Genomic DNA, 20,126 nt, shown 5'->3' with positions numbered 1-20,126 from the left:
GCATTTAGAGGCCATTAAATCATGGGTTTGTTTGATGTGCAAGCTGTGTGCAACAGGATGCGAGGGAAAAGGGAACAGCGAGCACCCCTTTTATTTTTGTTTTGAATCTGTGGCTTTTTTTTTTATTATATATTTTTTTGCACACTAGCTCGTGTTGATGAAGAACACTTTTTTTTTTACAAGTCTTCAAAACAAGAGACTTTTATTCTGTGCTTTTTAAGAGCAAAACATTCAATATGCATAGCTTTTGACTGACTATACATTATGACCACTATGTAGTATGTGACAAGGATGTTTAACTTTAATAATTCCAGAACACTGACACGTGATTGTTGATTTGCGGCAATTTCTCTTATTTTGTTTTTATTAAGGTGCTCTTGCCCAGCATGCCTAATCGTGCTGATAAACCATCTCACTTGAAAATCGCAGATCAGCTTGACTTAAGTGTCATCCTCTAAACTTTTGTGTAATTCTTAAGGCAATTAAGATATTAGTTAAACAGCTGACCTTTTCTTAATGGTCATAATGGTCATAATGGTTTCACTGTTCATAATGTTTTTCCTCATAATTTCTAGAGTCTCTTCTAAGAAATGCCCTGTAATGAATACCAGGAGGTCTCTCCTGAGTGGACCATCCTTATAGTGGACAGGTTGCTTCTCTGATGACTGGCTATGATTTGCGAGCACTGATAAGTATCAATTTTTCATCTCATGAGATCTTTGAACTGAGTCTGACCTTATCTCACTCACCTCTAATCAGTCACAGGGTCACATTGCCTGTGCTTTTTTGATCCTGCTAATGGTGCTGACGGAGACGAACCGTACCCAGCTATCGGCGGTGAGGTCATCCAGGGGTGCTTTGATACAAGCATCTATAGGAATGCAAATGTGACCGGCTGCCTGACCAGTACATTACAATAGGAGTAACAGCAGCCCGGGGCAGACAGTGCAGCTGCCCCCATTAGTTTTATTCTCTGGGTTACATAAAAGACAAACATAATTAGATTCTGTGTGTGTCACACAGGAGACAAATTCATGTGGCATCTTGTGTTGTTTAAAGACTTGTCTGACCTCAGTGAGAGCATGAGAGTGATTAAGGAATTGTTTAAAGGCACAGATGGGTCGAGGGTCATGAGTGATAAGTGAGGTCACAGAGGGTCGTCAGCAGTCTGGTTCATCAATTTTACCTCACACTTGGTTCAGCCAAAATGCACAAAGATGCTCTCTGGTTAATGTATTGTTTTGATAGAACGTTACAACAATAGCGTGCTGCTTTCACTGTTTGGTAATTTATCACACAGGTGAGAGAAATTGTCAGAGCAACTTGCTCATTCTCTGAGCTTTTAAAGTGGTCAGCAAACTTCATTTACTATATAAACCCATGTGAGTAATTTACTTAATCCCAAATGCTAATCAATAACACATAAAAGATGGCTCTTCTAGCTAAAGAGAGTGCAGTGATCTCATCAGTAGACTGCGTTTAAAGTCCTTGTGGCCCAAAAATATCACTTGAAGCATTTTAAGAGGTTCTTGTAGTTAATAGACATATGGACGCTCTGCTCAAGCAATGGAGTGCTTAGCCTCTTTTCAGTATTTGTGGAGCCACCTCATTCATCTGCAAGAAGCTGATGCTGTGAAGCCCAGTGAGATCTCACACATTTTCAGCTAGACTGATAATAATGATATTTGACTTAATTTCCCCCCAAAAGTTAATAGCACATTATATATTTTTTCTTTTGTGTTTCTGTAGAAGACCACAATATTCACTGTGAAAACTGTTATCTTTGATAAGGGTGCTTTGTTCACTTCAGTGTAATGAAAGAAAAAATAGCAATATTCAGTTTCTTTTTTTATTTGCTCAAATAAATTAGCACTAGTGCTGAACAGTCAAAGAACAACATTCATATGGAAACTATTACTGTTCCGCGTTCTAAAAGTAGATTGTCTTTTTACTTTAATTTCAAGTTGATGTGAAATATATTTAGTGTAAAGGGCAGGGTTAGTGTATACTTAAGGTTTGGATAGCTTGTGCAGCTTTTAGTTGCTCCCCTTACTTTAATTAAAGCGTTCACTGTGTGAAGATCTTGTGGGTGTGTGAATGTGATTCTGCGTTATTTTTTGTGATACATACTGACGTGCTTTTATGTAAGAGCATGGTCAATGCTAGATTCTAGTGAGTATAATCTGAAATCTTTATGATAGCTTTCACAAGATGGTCTGTTGGATGCATTTGTAAAATGGGCTAATAGGCTATTTTACTGCTTTTGCATGTGTACCTTTTCGTGGGCCCTTGCACGGGTGAGCTGCAATCATGTCATTAAATGTGCTGCCTGGAGCCGGAAGCAGTGTATATATACTCTGTCCTCTGCAGGGACGGGCATCCCCATCAGGGTCTGCCTGTACTACCCCTCCATATGGTGGCTCGTCATTAGTTTCCAGTTACCCTGGTGCCTGGGAGGTTCATCAAACCCTCGAGTCCAATCTCTCCACAGTCCTATTTCTACTCTACTGTGACATTTCTCTCTCTGGCCAATCGGATAAGTCACACATGGCATCACTGCACGAAAGAACAGCAGCAGCCTCAAGCAGATGTTGCTCTGCAAACTGCCCATGGAGTGGAAAACTGGGTTTCAAGAACAGTATCCGAGTTATTGTTAAAGAGCTTACTATGTCTTGGAAGGGGAGATGTGGTTTAAAAGGCTATGAGTCAAGATCATTGTGAAAGATAAAAATGCAGTGAATTATGTTTTTCATCTCCCAGCTGTTTTTATACTGTGTGGTCAGACAGTAATTTGAGATATAAATGAATAAAACAGTTCCCTTGTATCCTTTTTTTTAGGGGGAAGAGAGGATAAGGATAGAAATCTTTGGAGTAGAAAGGAATAAACTGAGCAATCACAGATACCCATAGCATAGTGTGGGGCAATAGTAATTGAATTTAAAAAGTAGACAGACAGCACATTTAAAAAGTATTTGAGTAATTTGAGTGGGGTTTGTTGTATTCAAGGTAAGGAAGAGCAAAGTTATTTTTGTCCACTTTTATTCTGTAATATGACCAATATTTTTCATATTCAAGTGTGTATGAAAAAAAGTCACTGGTTTCTTAAAAAGCTAAATACAATAAGCATTGGATCAAGGCACATACAAGACTGGCCAAAGGGCATACAATGCACTTTGGTTTTCAATTGTTAAGAACAGTTAACTTCAAATTGTGAAAACATAAAAGTGTGTTCATTTGGAAAATAATACAAAATAATACTCATAACAAGGAGTTGCTGCCACTGTGGTAATTCTAATGAAAGCCAACATGTTTTGTCTTTTCGGCCTGGTGACAAGAATGACGTATGGTACATGGTACTAAAGAATGCCGCCATTGTCGTTTGGCCATTGTTGGCTTGTACAAATAGAGATAGTGGGGGGTCCTCTGTGTCAGCCTGTCCAGTCTACTTGTTTTGAGGAGCAGAGAACTCCTTAAGGTCAGTGTGCTTTATCTGCCCTGTGCTGTGGCCTACAATCCCATCAGAAACACTGGAACCCTGCTTGGATTGCTTTGCTGTGTTTCTTCCTCTTGCAAATAGAAAAAAAAAATCACACACTGAAAAAAGCAGAGAAATAAAGCATGGCACCTCATGTTTAGATATTCGTACTTGATACCTGGTGAACAGTGGAGCAAGACTCTTGGTCCATAGAATCTGGAGACAGCTACTTGCTGCTCATTCTTTTAGAGGGCGGACATGCCTGCTTTGAAAATTAGTTGATCAGCTGTGCCTTAGTTTACGTAATGTCATTTTTTTGCCTTTTTCTTTTTCAGACAGCCACAAAGTTAAAAGAATGACCTGTGCTTATACTACAAGGTTTTCTAAGGTCTGATTGTTCAACACAGCAATGAAAACCCACTTTCACAGTTGACAAGTCATCATATCTCAGTAGAACACAGAGTCTCTTTTAGTTGATAACTTTAAGCAAAGGAAATACAGTACAAATTACTACAAATCCCTAAAATATAGAATTGCAGTTAGTTACAATACCCACTGATGGTTCAGTGATGGCCTGCAACTGGAACGTTCTCCGTCTTCATAAAATGTCCTTAAATATAAATTATATGGCAAATGTACAGAACATTGCTTCCTTAGTCTTATAGATCCAGTGTTTTGTAAAAGTCTTGACACTCTGTTTACGTTGCACACTCACTGTGAATGGCCATGCGCAATATCATGAATGGGAATGGTCTGAATCTGGTATTCCACTGTCTCTGTAGCTCCTGTTGTTGATACTGTTCTCACTATGAGGGCTTTTGTATAAACTCAGGCCATTAGGGGGGAAAATCGTGTGTATCACAAACTCCTCCTTGGACACAGGCAGGTTATTTATAGGTATCATCTGAAAAGATGTCTCTCGTATTTCAAGAATGGAGTTGTCCTTCTTAGTGCCAGCCTCAGCATAGTCATCCTTTCTCCGGCGGCCTTTGTTGTAGGTGCAGTTCCTGGCAAAAAGTGAACCATTCCTGTGCACATACCAGCACACCAGTGCCAACATGATTATTGCCAAAAGCGCCACCGCCCCTCCAATGATAGCAGCCAAAGGCAGACTGGAATTTTTGTAAGGCTCTTTCTCCTGCTCTCTGTTTAAAGTTGTGGTCGGGTTGTACGATTTATGAGAGCCAGTCTCTGTCTCTATGCAAACAGGGGTTTCGTCTGACAGGTAAATGTTGCTGGTCTCCATGGGAACCATGCATATCCTATAGGAAGACTCTGGCTCCAGCGCAGTGAGCAGGTACTCCTTCCTCTCCCCCTGCACAATGGTCTCAGTGATAGAGCCAAAAGCAGGGCTGTGTCCCAGCTTTAGCCAACTGAGCCGTAGGGCAGTCATGGGCTGTGACACCCTCCATGATATGTGTATTGTATCTGCACTACTTGACTTCACACTGATGGTGATGATTTTTCTGCCTGAAGAGGTGGTAGTGCTGTGGTAATTCCTACCGAAGTCAGGCCCTTTTACTATTGGCCTTTTAGTCACAAATAAGGGCCACTGGGGCTGTGAGGGACGTAAAGTGTTGGAGACTGTGCTTGTCTCATACGTGGAGATGAGTTCTGAATCTGTGCAGTCAAACATGTCTGTCGTTAGGTCTTTAATTGCCATGCCTTTGACTTTATCAGGACCCTGGCACATGAAGCCACGTACATTCACCTTAGATGGCAATGACCGCAGCCAATCACGCACCCACTTCATCCTGCAAGTGCATTGCCAGGGGTTGTTGCGTAGCAGGAGCTGTGTGAGATTGTCCAGATCTTCAAAAACACCCTGAGGGAGGCTGCTCAGGTTGTTGCCAGAGAGGTCCAGGCGATACAGCTGCCTAAGGAAGGCAAAAGCCCCAGGCGGGACACGATTAATGTGATTATCTTGTAGCTGCAGCTTCTCCAAACTAGTGCCGGGTAAGTTAGCTGGTGGTGATGTCAAGGAGTTTCTCACTAACGAGAGCTCAGTCAGGTTGATCAGGTTGATGAAAGCAATTTCCCCAATCCCACGGTTGTTAAGCAGGTTACCATCCAGGATTAGTCGCTTCAGGTTGATGAGATCTTGAAGCGACTGCTCTGAGATGGACGAGATGCGGTTGTCATCAAAGCGGAGCTCCTCAATGCTCATGGGTAGGCCTGAAGGGATGGTACTTAGGTGGTTTCTGGAGAGGAAAAGCAGTCTGAGGTGATTACTGTCCCTAAAGGCCCCCTCCTCTATGCTGACTGCTGATACTGAGTTATCATCCAGGTGCAGTTCTTCAATATAGGGAATTTGGGCCAGAGAGGCATGGGTAATCATCCGAATGTTGTTCTCTTGAAGGTGAAGCTCTTTTAGCCCAAGAGGAAGGTTAGTGGGGAACTCATCCAGATTGTTGCAGTAAAGGTAAATCTTCTCCACATTTGAGAGCCTGCGGAGCTCTGCAGGAATGCCTGAGCTCTTGATGCGATTATTTTGGAGAAAAAGGACTGTAGCATCCTGGGGTAGTCCGGTAGGGATGGAAGTCAGGCCACGGTCATTACAATAGATGAAGGTCCCATCACAGCGGCAAACTGAGGGACATGAGGCGGAGGTCACCAGGGGGTTAGCAAGACCCAGCAGCAGCCCGATCTTGATGAGGAAGAGGATAAAGGCCTTGCACTGACGCACCATCTTGAAGCTGTCTTGCCTGGCAGTCTAATCAGTCAAGAGCCCCTGGAGAGAAGACACGAGGGTACATTTAATGCACAAGGTCTTTAAAGGGGAGCCAAATTCCTGTTCTCATAATTGGTGGGTGTTTGAAATGCTGCCTGCAGCACTTTCAAGATTAAACAACTGCTGAAAGAATCAGTTTGAATTCCTCTTATTAAATTATTATTGATACGGATTGATCATTGGAATTGCCAAACAGTGAAAATAAAGTCAGACTGTTTTCTTATTCTTAACAATAAACAGTTTGCTTCAGAGTTGGATTTACTTCATCTATGCGTTTCCTAAGGTTAAAAATTTAAAATGTAGCATGCTTTAGAAACAAATCTGCTTTTTATTTTCTTCTTTTTGATGAAAAATGTTCCAACCTGTGAGCTCTGTGAATTGCATCTCTGTGCCTTCGCTTTTTGGCCTTGACTTGTGAAATGTAATAGCATTCCCTAGTTTACACGTTTCTGTATCTCAAGGCTGCCTTTCATCGCTACAGACCACAAGAGTGAACAGAGTCCGGCTTTGTTGATGAACTGTTGTGGAACCAACATACTCTTACGTCCTGTTAGATCATTACACATGCCTTTCAACATTCGAATTCGGGATGTAACATCTCTTGGATTTCTTACAAGAATACAAGGGAAGAACTATTATATATAGAGAAGAGAGAGTCTTTAGCGCATTAAGATCCCAGCAGTATATGTTTTTGAGAGTTTTCAAAGGTAACAAGATGGAATTTGTGAGCTTGCTGATTGTATTACATTTTGAAAAAAAATATACTCACATTAATGTGTGGGTGTGTGTGTGTCATATATATAAAATGTGTGTGTGTGTGTGTGTGAAATTTTGGAATTCACAAAGTTATTGCAGATAGCCTTGAAATGAACAAAACCGTGTTGCAAAGCAGAAGGTGTCATTTGGCTTTTTTCACTATCGATATGGAGTTACCTTTTAATTAGGCTAATAGTGATTTATTGCTTTAATTATGCCTTCATGCCATAACCTCTCTTCCTACATGTCTCATTGGAAATTGTAATCTGGTCAGTGAAGTGGAAAGAAGCAAAGCCATACGTATTTGTCATACCTGATTTATATGATGTGGCAAATCTTTTCCAGCCGCCAAAAATCCAATCAAGATTTTCTCTTATCCTTTCTGTGAGGATAAGTTTGTCCGAGGGGTTTCTGGTAATATCCTGACCTGGTCAGTGTTTGCTGAGCTGATCCTTGTTTAGACGATGACCTCCTCTGTGTTGTCAGAGACTCATGCTTTCAATGCCTTTACCATGGCAGATAAGCCTGTAGAAAAAGCATTCCCCTCACTGACAAAGCATGCGCTCTCAGGTAATATTAAAAATCCTAATGGGTGTTGAAATTGTCGAGCTCAACAGCCATAACTGCAAATTAGATTTTTTGGGTGTTGTATCGTGATCCGTGTGTAGGACAAGCTGAGTTTTAGCAAAGGCTCCTCTCTGCAATCAGGCCCAACAGGCATGATGAGTTGACACAAAGCTGGTCTGAGCCATGCCAATCCCCTATGCCACAGGCTCAATCCTGGCCTGCTCACTTATGTACTCCAGGTCTTCAGGTAACCCAGAATCCTCTGCTACCTTGTCGAGCCTGTGTACACATTAATCCAGAGCTTTGGTCCCTTCTCCTGAAGCAGACAATAAATGTTCTTCTTTCCTCTAAGGAGCAAGACACGGCAAGGTGCTTATCCTTCTGGACACAGCCTCCCTCACGCATCTGCAGCTTGACTCATTCTGTGCCCTCCTCACACCTGGGACAGTGCTCTGAAAAATAGGCAGAGACAAACATATTTAATGCTCACTTTCAGTCATTATATAATAATGTTTTAAGGGAATGAGAGCGTAATCTTTCAAGATTGATAAAAAGACATAAAAAAAAAAAGTTTCGGAATGTATTTGATATTGAACTCTGACCTTCCTTAGATTGTGAATTTCTATTTAGAAATACCCTTTCTTCTAGCCTATGATTTAACCCATTGACCTTTTACATCCCGTTACCTCTAACAGACCGCATTTCTTTTCTATGGCGATACAGGGAGAATGTCTGTGCATATGAAAGACAACAGTGGTCAAGACCCCAACGCAATGGCTGAGGGTGGAGGCCCTGTGCCCTTCTCAGTCCAGTTCACTGCTTAGTTGAGCATTTTGTGTTTTACGAGACCTGGTCCTGTGATTAAAAAATGCAGTCTTTGCTAGTTTAAAAGCAAGGCTGGTCTAGATTCCACACGTGAGAGGAAAACTGGATCCAGTCAGTGCCAAATTACTTACAATGTTAAAAAGCACCCTTGACAAATGAGTCCCATTTGAATTTTGTATGGAGCAGAAGGTGGCGGTTGCATCTATCCCTGTCACACCCTCTGTGTGACCCCTTACCCCCCCACCCATAGTCTTTTAAACGTTCTGTGAAAGCTTTTTCTGTTTGTAAAAATAGAATTTTCTTTTCCAAAGAAAATGTTATGTTTCCTCTCGAAACACAATAGCTTCACGTCCTTATGCGTAACCATCCATGTGACCTGCTGGCAGCCACTGTTTGCTGTAAAACATGTAAAGGTAAATTAGGAACAAGGGGCCCAGCCATTTAACAGTTGTAGCCCATGACAAGAAGAAAATTAGGGAATTGAGAGGCTTGTAACTCGATTACAACTCCTGAGATGCTGTCTAATAATAATGCCCCCTTTCCTTCAGTTCCATCCAAACACGGCCCCTCAGTCCAGTATTACATTAGTGGTAGATTAGAGTCTGGGAAAAAAGCACCAGATGTGACCTCTATGAAAATCTGGAATAAAGGAGTCTGACAAGGGGAGAAAAAAAGATGAAATGCAGTCATGGAGTTTTAAAAAAAAATGGTGGAATGATAGAAGGGTGTGTGCTGTCTGTCTGTTGAAATGAAGTTTTAATGCAGTACTTAGTCAAGCCATTTTAATTTTAAATGGCCCTTTTCACCTCATTTTGTAAAGTTCTCAATACTCTGAATATTGTTAAGTATGCAGTCTTGATTTGAATCCTTAAGTCCTTAGCATTACATAAAAGAAAGTAATAGTCTCTGCATTTCAGTCTTATCAAGGGAGCCCAGCAAAGACCTATCCACTGTCGGAATAATGAGCTTTTAAGCTTGTGAGGCAGGATGATTCCCTGCATAAATAGCCCCATGAATGATATGGCGCAACATTTCCAGTTAGTTTGCCTTTTTTTTTGGCTGCTATATCTCTGTTACCTGCTGAGATAACAGACTCTGACTGGGTGTCCAGAAGGAGCAAAGGACTTGGATATTCATTTGTGAGTACTGGTGTAAATATATTCTGAAAGAACATAAGTGTACTGTAGCATAATGTGTGATATTATACTGTGGGTGGTTTATCGGCCCTCTGCCTTGATCTATGCACATCTTGCTCGCTTTATGAGGAGCAACGTCAGGCCTAGTTGCTCGCCCCCCCCCCCCCCCTTTCTCCTATCCACACTCATCTGGTTTCAGGAGTGTGGCCCCTCTCTATTGTTTACTGCAAGGCAAGCATGTAGAACTGTAGACCAGTAGGAGGGTTACATCTTAAAACATTTTATTCAGGCAATTTAAAAAATTCCTCTCTTTTACACAGTCCATCCTGAGAACCTTTTCTATTGAACTCACTAATAACGTGTAACCACGCAAATGTACACACCCACACCCCCAAACAAACACACACACACACGCTATGTTCCTGTGCATACAATCGTTTTGAGAGCAATGAAGGCTGAGTTAAACATTTTTAGTGATGGATGTCTTTCTCCATCGTTCTAATAAGCGCTGCCGGTCGACAGGAGATTTCGCCAGCAGTCAAAGTGGCTTCTGCTTCATTTAATCTGAACTGGCAAAGTTAAATTGAGCATCCTGATAAAACTGTGTGTGTATACAGCTAGTTACCTTTGAGTGGAAAGCGTGGGAGGCTACACACAAAGCTGGACACTGATAGCCATTGTGAGCTCAACACGCATAAGTGCACATTAGTTTGCAATAACAGGGCCCAAGACTTTGTGCCCCCGAGTCATACACTGCACAAGAAAGGCTTTGGAAAAACTCAAATAGAAACAATTTCATGCCTGTCAAAAGTATTGCAGATTATAATGACTTTTAGTTCTGTAAAATACAGAATAATATTACATAGGCTGCATTTTTTTTGGGGGGGGGCTGTACGAGTAGTAATGGCTGACTGTTAAATTATTCATGAGCCCTGAAATTAATTTTGAACCACAGTAGAGCTCTCCATTGGGAAATCAGTGTTGTTTGTATCAGCTGTTGATTATTCATTCTAAATCATAATATAGTTTCGAATTATGATTGATCGCACACAGTATTATTCTGGGTTATATTTTCGGAGGGAGGGGGTTGGACTTGAAAATGGGTTTTGTTTGTAATGTTGCTTGGCAAGTCGATTTAAGTTTTAAGCAAACACTTGCACGATTCAATAATAAATGACTGTACGATCATGCAAATAAGGATTTGGGGAAAGGACAAGTGAAGCCACAGTGATATAAAAGCAAAATATAATGTCCTTTTTTATTTTCTTGCAATTCAGTTTTTTGTTTCAAGATTTTCTGCTCTTAATTGAGGTGAATTTTTGTCATTTTTTGTGTTCTGCGAATCCTTGTTTGGCATAGATTTACATATTAGTAAGTTGTACGTCAAGACAGCGGGCAGCGGCCTGCTGTGGTGCAGAGACACAATGGAACATTCATGGTCACATCTGAATTCACAGGGACACAGAACACGTTTTAGACTGAGAGAAAATGGGCAAAAATCTGTGATAGTTTCACAGATTCGGTATGTGGCCTCCTGGCGCTGTCTTTAGATGGGCTGAACAGATGATACTTTTGCTGGCCCATTAAGAGCATAGAGAGGCCTGGGACAGACGGGGGTCTCTCTTTTGTAAGAGCCTGAAAGGAGAGATCTGTAGCAGCTGCAGTGGTTTTTCCCCACATGGGGGTGGTAGGCACTGCAAAATGAAATGTGTATGTCTGTCTGTTTGTATGTGACAAGCAAACGCCGATACACTGAATACTCGCGTTTGATCGCACACAGGAGTTCGTTTCAGCACAGACCAGGCACCTACCTACAATAGAGATTTGTTAACCTCCCCACTGCAGTTTTCCCTGAGTCATATCGTCTGCAAAGGTTTCTCCTGCAATATTTATGCTTTGCAGTCATGTTTACACCTTCACTTTGAGTAACCACTGTAAAATGATTTGCCTCTTGAAGCTTTGAACAGATGGTAAAAGATACTACTTACTGACTCAATAAAGAACTGAATTTGGCCTCCTCAGAGTACAGTGTTGAATATATTGGAAGTCATGAAAGTCTTACTTTTTTCTTAACACAGACATTCATATTTGATGCTTTAACTTCCCTGGTAATAGAAGATTCTGTCTGTAGTGACCTGGTTAGTTGTTAATCTGTGATGCGAATTCCCTCTGAAAGCAACTGACTGGGGACTTCAGCCTCAGGCAGTCATCACTGAAGACAATTGGGTCTGTCCTCATGTCTAACATGTTTAACGGGCTATTTATTTCTTTGTCTCTCAAACACACTGAACAACAAAGAGCTACATTGCTTTACAGTTCAAGTCAAGTTCTCGTCCACTATTGGCGGTTTACTGAAATCAGGCCGTAGCCTATGGGCTCTATAAATATATATCAGTCATTGTTTAAAGCCGGAATGACCTTATCGTCTCATGGAGATAAAAGGCTATGTTAAATTGGATTAACAACTGGTCGTGTCCTGGTATTGCCAATAAAACATTCATCTTAAATAGCTGCATAGCATTGGGAAGTGAAAGCGCCCACTGAATTGAATTGATCAGTTTGGATAAATATGAGGTTAGTATGCAGGGAGAAGCGAGCAGCCGGCCGACTTTGATACATCAGCTTCATAGACTGACGTTAGAATCTGCTGTCAATTGGCTTTATGCGCAGAAGGGATTATTTTTTTTTACTGTAAAACCTGTTTATTTCGCAAGGGGTGTTATTACGGCAGAGCTGCAACTGCACATTAATGTCAGATATTTGTTTTGACCTGCGTTAAACGAGCCGCTGCTTATGTGCGAGCGGTGCGCATCAAACTTAAGTGGATTTTATCTTGTGCGTTTTCAGGAGACCTTCATGACTGCGCCCCAAAGCTCTCACAACATGTATTTTCAGTTGTGTTGCTGGGGTCCGTATTATCTGAAAACAATCCTACAGAAGCACACAGTAAATTTCACTGGAATGGCATATGAATAGGAGCCGCTCCGAGTCGTCCAGACAGTGACGCCGGAGACGCATTTAGTGGAGTTTCTCCAGCCGCCCCCTTCACGTCCAACTCCGCGGGATCTGCACTGCGATTTCAGCCGCGCACCGGGGTGCCTACTCGGGCCACGAAACCGAGACTGAATCACACAGTCCCCTAATCCTATCAAGTTTGTGTATTCACCCCCGATTATTTCCCCACTGGTTTAGGAACACTACGAGCTGAAATCGGGAATTACTTTACACGTCTCCGTTGCTCTCTTAAAGTCGCTTTCACATGTTTTGATGAGTGCGGCTACAGAGGCAGAATGTGAATGTAATCGAGGTGCAGTTTCAGCGTGTCGCTACAAGAAATTCATCTCAGCAGGCAGAGTGGGAAAAAACGGGAGAGAAAACAGAGGTCTGGTGTGTGTGTGTGTGTGTGTGTGTGTGTGTGTGTGTGTGTGTGTGTGGTGTCTGTCAGATACATGCAGAGCAGAGAGGGACGCAGCACCGGATCCAAGCAGCAAGTTGCAGGCATGAAAGGGGCTTGAGATGGCGAGACTGATGAATTATCTGTTGTCTGATTTGTATCTGCCAAGCTGAGCAGACTGACTTGTAGCGCTTAAACTAATTGAATCGCTTACTTTGGTTGTTTGCAGGAAAACTGCACTCAGGATTTATTTATTTCCCCCCCCCACAACACTATCGTTTAAAGCGCCTACGAGACAACCACCTCAGAGAGAAACGTATTTTTTTTTCGTCTGGGCTGAGTATTATAAAAATAAACGAAGGATGGGGGGGAAAAAAGAGGGCAACTAAATAGATAAAAGCAACTCCTGAGGATTCCACATGACTTTGAATTCCTTTTGCCAGAAAGAAGATCCAAAAAGATGATAAGGATGCATTCCCAACAGGACCGTACCAGCAAAAAACACACTTACCTCTATAATCAACCAAAAAACGGAAAGTAACAGGTATCCTCTTAAACTGGGGTTCACAACGAGGGGAAAAATAATAATCCAATCCAGGCTATGCGGATTTGAATTCAGATCCAAAAAACCCCCCCTCGTCTCACTCACAAGGCTAGAGCGATTTGGAGTTTATCTGTAGCAGCACTATGTTTACTGGTGCCCCCACACACACATACACATCTGTGGACTGTGCGAGGAAATGGGTGCGCGGCTAGATCTCAGTACTATGTGGAGTTGTGTTTGCCTCTAGATTCAGTAGAAGACTGATGTCATCTGGAGGAGGGGCCTCTCTCTCTCTCTCTCTCTCTCTCTCTCGCTCTCTCTCTCTCTCTCTCTCTCTCTCTCACTCTCTCTCTCTCTCACACACTCTGTGAGATGCATAGGAAAGATGCAGTGTTGGTTGAATACACTAGGTGGAGTGGAGGGAAGGGGAAAGGCTCGCACATCTTCGTCAGATGTGTGCACTTAAGAGAAGCAAGTAGTCACTGGTTGGAAAGCAGTGCTCACTGGCAGAAGAAGAGAGGAAGAGGGAATAAAAAAACCAAAACAAAACGTGTGTGCATGTTGGCGAGCATAACAGATGCACTGAGCCTTTTACTTGCAGTGGTTTGTTTTGGGGCAGTGTGTAGTTTTTTTTAGCTCGATTTAAATTTTGATTTGCATATTTGTTGGAAATGTGGCAGGATAATTCATGATTACGTTTTTTTGACATCAGGAGCTTCGTTACCAACGTTATTGACGTGCAATTATCTCTGCTGCAGGTGTTGTTTTTAATCTACATGATGTAAATGTTTTGTTTTGTTTTGTTTTTTTCTGAAAGAGAGAGAGAGAGAGAAATAAAAACTCTGCCTTTTAATGTGTGTGCAGCATATACCAGACAGGCTTAAGTTTTTAAATGCTGACAGGTAATGAATATTTGATAATGTTGTCACAGTGAAGCAGAATAATTTATAACCAGAATTTAGAGTTGAGTTAATTCGTCCTGTGTTTCTCTGCATCTGTGCATGTGTATGTGCAGGCACACGCTTGCACGACTCTGTGTTGATACAGAATGGATGAATGGAGTCGCCCTGACATACCTGAATCTTTCTGACTTTTTCCCCCTCCTGCTTTCTGTTTGACCCTCTTTGGTTTCATGTTTAAATGAAGCCAAACATGGATTTGCTCCCTTCCAGGCCCAAAGCAGCAGTGAGTCACCGTGTTAGTCACAGGGTTGTACAGCAGGGCCGACCCATCCAGCACTCTCTCCTGCCCTGCGTCATCTCCAGTGTCTCCCCCTCCGGCTACCTGACATGGCAATGGAACAGCTCAGTTCATCTGTTGTTGAATATCAGCTTCCTGTCAATGCCAGTGGGTCAGCAATTAGATCTGCAGCTGTCTGTGTAATGTGGAGGCTCCTCTCTTGCATGTCATTTGCTAAATACTACTTACTAAATACTACTTTTTTGTTAATTACCTCAAAGCCATTATGCTATTCAGTTGTGAATGCCTGGAGGGTCTGCATTAATTTTCAGTAAACAAACAGGCTTGTTAAAACAGTGTTATTCACTTTTTGTGGGGATACTAAAACATGTAGTGGAAATATGTCATGTTTTCTGTTTGTCAAAAGAGAGCAGCTACCCAGTAGTGATTAATGACCAGTGGAAAAGCGAAAGTAAATTTCGTCAGGAAACTGGCATTAGTTATATTTTGCTAACAGCAGGTGACTTGAAAAGCCAGACTTTGCAGTATTCTGCAAATTACTCCAGTTAACACAATTTAATTAGACAATCCTTGATTCTGGGTCTGTATGCTGTCCTTCCATTGTCTGCTGGTGGACTGATAAGAACCCGTTCTAGCAGTTGTTATTGCCTCATTGGAATTGTGCGCATTAAGTAAGACTAGCTGTTCAAATGTATGACCAACACTGACGTCTCCTGGCCAGTTATTTTGCCAGGACAGATTGCGTTCCAACTCTGGCCTCAACACATCAGCACACGGTTAGACCACGATTGCCATCTTAACTGGAGTGCCTAATTACACAGACACTTAAGCCTGGAGCATCTGCCAAAATTACTTAGACCTCGAGTGGAGTTTTTTTAAATTTTGTTTGCTTTCCGGCTAAAGTGGCTCTCACTTTTGTATGAAACACAATGGAATTTCTAAACAAATTTAAATTGTCCACCTGTATGCTGTTCATTTGGAGGCAAACCTCTACGAAATAAACATTTTATTGTGTTGTGAAGCCTCTATCAAGGTTTGATGTTTTGCTGCTTTGTTAATGAGCTTAACTATCTTATCATATTAGTCCAGGTGAGAGGTGAGAAAAGGTCAGTCTTCGGACATCCTGACTTGATCCTTGTCTTCCCTCCAGGGGGGACAGAGCAGAGAAACCTGTGTCTGACCTCACCATAGTTTCCTCTCCTAAATCGACTGCAGACACATCTGTCAGCAGCTGTTGATTGACCCTCTCTCAGACCTACAAAGAGCCCCACTGGAGGACGAGGGTGTTGGGTTTCTGTTATCTCAAGAACAGAGAAAATCTGTTGCCCTGTTCATCTTTTGTTCACAGGGTTCTGTGCCTTCCTTTCCCAAAGATGCACTCTAGTGTGTCTGGCCAATTTCACAGTGTTTAGACAACAGACATGTTGTTTCCTACTCTGTAGTATGTGTTTTCAACGTTAGCTAAATATATAAAGCCACTTGATTTTGCTAAGTGGTGGCTAAAGTTGCTCTTGGCTCTGGTGGCATCAAAACAACTGTTAAGTGTGCACTTGGTCTTGTTCTATATCAAACCGTGCTGAGTCCAGCTTTTGTCTGTCATGACAGACATTCGACCAGATAATTGATTTACTTTTTTGCTCTGTTGGTCAATAGATAAGGCTTGTAGTTGGCAGAATGTGCTGCCCTACTTTCTGGTCTATATGCCAAAACACATGGAGCCAGTTTGATTGGTGCTCAGCAAGGTTTTATGGATATTATTTTATCTCCCTCAATTTTTCATTTATCTGTCACTTAAGCCTAGTGTGTGTTCACTGTGAAGCTTGTGTGAAATACAATAGGCCCCAAAACTGCTCAGGGGCTCGCAGGGGAAAAATAGAGACTGATTTTCCCCTCATCTCCTTCCTTGCTCTGCCTGGAATTCATTATTGATAGACTTTCCGTGTTCTTAACCAATGCCAAATAAAGGGGAACATGTAAAAGGCTGCTGCCAAAACCCCCCGCTTTGTTTTTCATTTACCTTCTGCTTTATTTGCATATTCATCCTCTACAGGCAATCAGCAGTGATCTTTGCTGTGGGCCTTTCATCTCCGCTCTGCCATCCTGACAGGCAGCTTTTCAGTATCATAACAGTTTAACTAGGATTTGTGGATGAGAGGTGCTGTGGGTTTTGCAGGAGTATTCACATTTTTTGATTTGCTGAGGGTGTAATGTGTGTGATAGGGATAGAAAGGGGGTTTATGGCAAGAATATAAATCGTTGAATGGATAAATATGTAGACAGATGTTAGATTTAATTTGTGTGGCTTTGTATAGCTGTAAATGTAGGCACCATGGTATTATCCAAATGGCTGGCAGAAAAAAGCTGTGACTGATGGAGCTTGTTAGATCTTTATGCATATGAATACAGATGTCAGTTACATGAAGCAGGGATTGCTATGAGGCCATGCAGCAACGTCCCAGTCTTTTCTGATGCAGATGCCAGATGTTGAGGGATAGGTTGACCCATTCATCTCTTGGGACTAGGATGCAGCCCAGAGAAAGAAAAGAGCCAACAACAACAACAACAGAGACTAAAAGGGGCCAACATCCTGCTGCTTAGGCAAGTCCAGGGGCCTCGGTCAGTAGTCATTTATGCCTTGTGTTTGTGGAAGAATGACAAGCCATGCAAATAGCTCCGTCGGCTGTTTTTGCCCTCGTCCTTTGTTTTCTTTGGTTGTTTGTGGTTGCTCCTGTGTTGTCTGTAGAGACAGAGGAACTCAAGGAGAAGAGCGAGTTCCATAAAAAAGGTAGAGGGGGGTAGGAGCTGACTTGTCAACCTTAGGACCTCCCATAGGTTAATGACCCCAAACACAATGCTGTGTGATCAGATTAGATAGAGCACCCCCTCACCCCACTGCACTAATCAGCACAATAAAAGAAGATAAAAGATAGAATTACCATACAGTGTTTTCACAGTCCAGCATACATCTCTAATGCAACTAATTGAAGCCCTTCTCTCTTGCTTTGTAACCGGTTACTATTGCTGCACTAAATCTGTAATTAGCCAACTTAGCATCTTTTCTCCAGTCTCAGTTAAATGAAAGCATTTATCTTTACAAGGGACACTATATGTTTGTGTAAACGCTGACAGAACCTTAAAGACAAATGGGCAGCTTTTGGATTCCTAAACTCAGCAGCACCTTCCTGTAGTATATGGGTGAATTCAGTGCTTTAGTCCTTTGAGATTAGGAGTTGGAGTGTCTTATGAAAAGGTCAGTCAGGGTTTAGAGCTGTAAGGAGAGGAAGTTAAGGCTCTAATGTTATCTAGTGAAACAAACCAAGTCTTTGCTGCGCTAGATAAGATAAGATAGCTTGTATAAGACCTCAAGGTCCATAACAGCCCTGTTGATTGGAACACATACAGGCAGTCTGGTTCTTAAGCAACAGTATTTTGGGTAAAGAGAAAGGAGGAGTACTAAAGATGGGACGTCTCGTCACACAGAGCTGCCATCATTGTGATCAAAGTGTTCACTTATCTGTGCCAAACACTAACTCCGACTTTGTTTTGCCTGTGATCTAGATGACTTTGTTTACTCTCCTGAGTCATATCTAAAAATTACCCTTTTTAATGATTTCTCAACTCTTTGTTGTTTTCCACACACAATGAATAACTGCAAGATAACTGCAGGCAGTAAGATATTTTTTTGTATGTTCATGGTGTGTTCTTCAGAGCAAACTTGCTAACCTTAGTGCTCTCAACTCTGAACTGATGCTTCAGTCATTTGCGTAAAATACATCTTCATTATCCAATTTTGCACTTGTGGAATGTGGTTGTCGAGAGTGATATGATTTATATTTTCTAATGATGTTGTGGTCTATCAATGCTATGTCGGGCTCTGTTCACTTTGTGGCGGGAATAAGCATTTTCAGTTTAAGGTATTGTGAAAACCAGAGGAACTGGAGCCACTTAATTGGCGTTAAACTCCACCTTAAGGTGTTTTCTGGTAACCCCTCCAACAGCCCCAACAACAGGAAGGTGCATACACCTCAGCGCCTGACACCAATTGTTTGGCATTCATTCTGAGTAACTTATATATCAGATGTCTTATTCATCCGCAGCCAGGAGCCACATTCAAAGGAAGCCTATAGAAAGTGATGATGGGGAAATAAAAGGAATGGCTGAGTCGAGGGTACGTTTATGACTTTCCTGAAAGAAGCTCTCGTAGACTGCCCACCCTCTTATTAGCGCATGAGTGGAAGCCACTTGTGGTGAAGTTGTAAATGACACGTTTTAGGTAAAACTAGGAGTAACTGGAGTAGACCCTCTTAAAACCACTCTGTTGCTGGGGTGTTTTGGAGGTAAACCATCTGCAGGAGGTGTATGTCTGTCGGCGTGTATTACATTAAGTGATCAAATGATCAAGGCTGGGAAGATTTCAGTGTGGTTGGCTTCAATTGTTTATGTCCAACATACTTTTCACCCACATGTGCATAAAATTGGTGAAATGTTAGACTTACCTATTTTTGTGAATCTCATTAATACAAAGAAAGAAATCTCATTTTCTAGTAGTCACTGCTATGGAAACTGATTTTATGTGATATTTCAGTGTTATTCAAAAAGTTTGTATAAATACCTTAATAGCAAAAGTAACAAAAACACGTCCCCAGCTCCTTCTTGAATTGACAAAGTGAAATTGCCCAAAACCCTTTTCAGAGGAGAAATGGATAAAAACCTAAAAAAGGCTCACGTGAGGTCTTATCTTGCTTTGGGGCTGATAGGTGCCTGTTGCGCCGCATGACAAAAAGCAGATCAGTGATATAAATTAAACACAGACTTGCTTGTATAGACATGGATTTGGTATGTTTGTGCTTATATGTATAATTTAGTGAAAATCACTGTTACACACCTTTATTGTTTGTGAATAGGGGAGTGTTTGAAGTATGTCTAACAGAGACAGAAGTAGAAAAAGAGTTCTGGGCTCAGGAGCGGTGCTTTTCTTCTTACAAATCATAGCCTTAAAATATACCTTTCCTCACTCAGATTTCACAAGTGAACAATAAAGACAAGGCTGTGACATTTCACAGGCCAGTAAGAACTCCTTTAAGCTGACCCATCAAAGACAACCAGTAAAAGGTAGAGGAAGTGAACCAGCAAATCGTTGATAGAGGAGATGGGTAGATGTGTTGGGTAAATAGAAGCAGTGCCATTATAACCGAGATCAGTCGTACAGGCAATAACAGAGATGTGAATTTATACACAGCAGTAGGGAAAAGCATTGGGGGCAGGAGCTGCCAGACTTTGGCAACCACTGATGCTGTTTCAGTGTAAAAATGGCTGCGATTTGAAACGGAAATGGTTCCTTTTTCTGGCTGATGTTATTGGTGAGCAGATCATCTGTTGAATGAAGTTTCTGCATAGCATTGCAATAAGCTCTTAAGAAAGCTCTACCTCTTTGTAAAGGTGTGTTAATTTGGAAAATGCCAGCATTTCCTGCTTGGAAGCATTTGTCACTGTGACTG

The 20,126-nt window shown here is 41.8% G+C and overlaps 2 protein-coding genes across 7 annotated transcripts in view; one reads left to right on the top strand and one right to left on the bottom strand.

Annotated features, from left to right (window-relative positions):
- Positions 1 to 20,126, top strand: part of macrod2 (mono-ADP ribosylhydrolase 2) — a 393,930-nt gene that overhangs the window by 66,410 nt on the left and 307,394 nt on the right. The window lies entirely within an intron of this gene.
- Positions 1,463 to 13,687, bottom strand: flrt3 (fibronectin leucine rich transmembrane 3). The gene is made up of 3 exons (XM_046402680.1): positions 13,396 to 13,687; positions 7,276 to 7,981; positions 1,463 to 6,206 (listed from the first exon to the last, which is right to left on the bottom strand). Exon 3 carries the CDS (start codon positions 6,162 to 6,164, stop codon positions 4,212 to 4,214), a length of 1,953 nt encoding a protein of 650 aa, XP_046258636.1. The 5' UTR covers positions 6,165 to 6,206; positions 7,276 to 7,981; positions 13,396 to 13,687; the 3' UTR covers positions 1,463 to 4,211.

The sequence above is a fragment of the Scatophagus argus genome, chromosome 10, assembly GCF_020382885.2.
Source record: "Scatophagus argus isolate fScaArg1 chromosome 10, fScaArg1.pri, whole genome shotgun sequence".
In the NCBI taxonomy this organism is placed as follows: Eukaryota; Metazoa; Chordata; class Actinopteri; family Scatophagidae; genus Scatophagus; species Scatophagus argus.
Note: the sequence above shows the minus strand (reverse complement) of the source record. Positions and strands in the feature narration are given on the sequence as shown.

What these genes read in the sequence shown, in the direction of transcription:
- flrt3 (XM_046402680.1), bottom strand. Translation starts at nt 6,164, where the DNA reads ATGGTGCGTCAGTGCAAGGCCTTTATCCTCTTCCTCATCAAGATCGGG.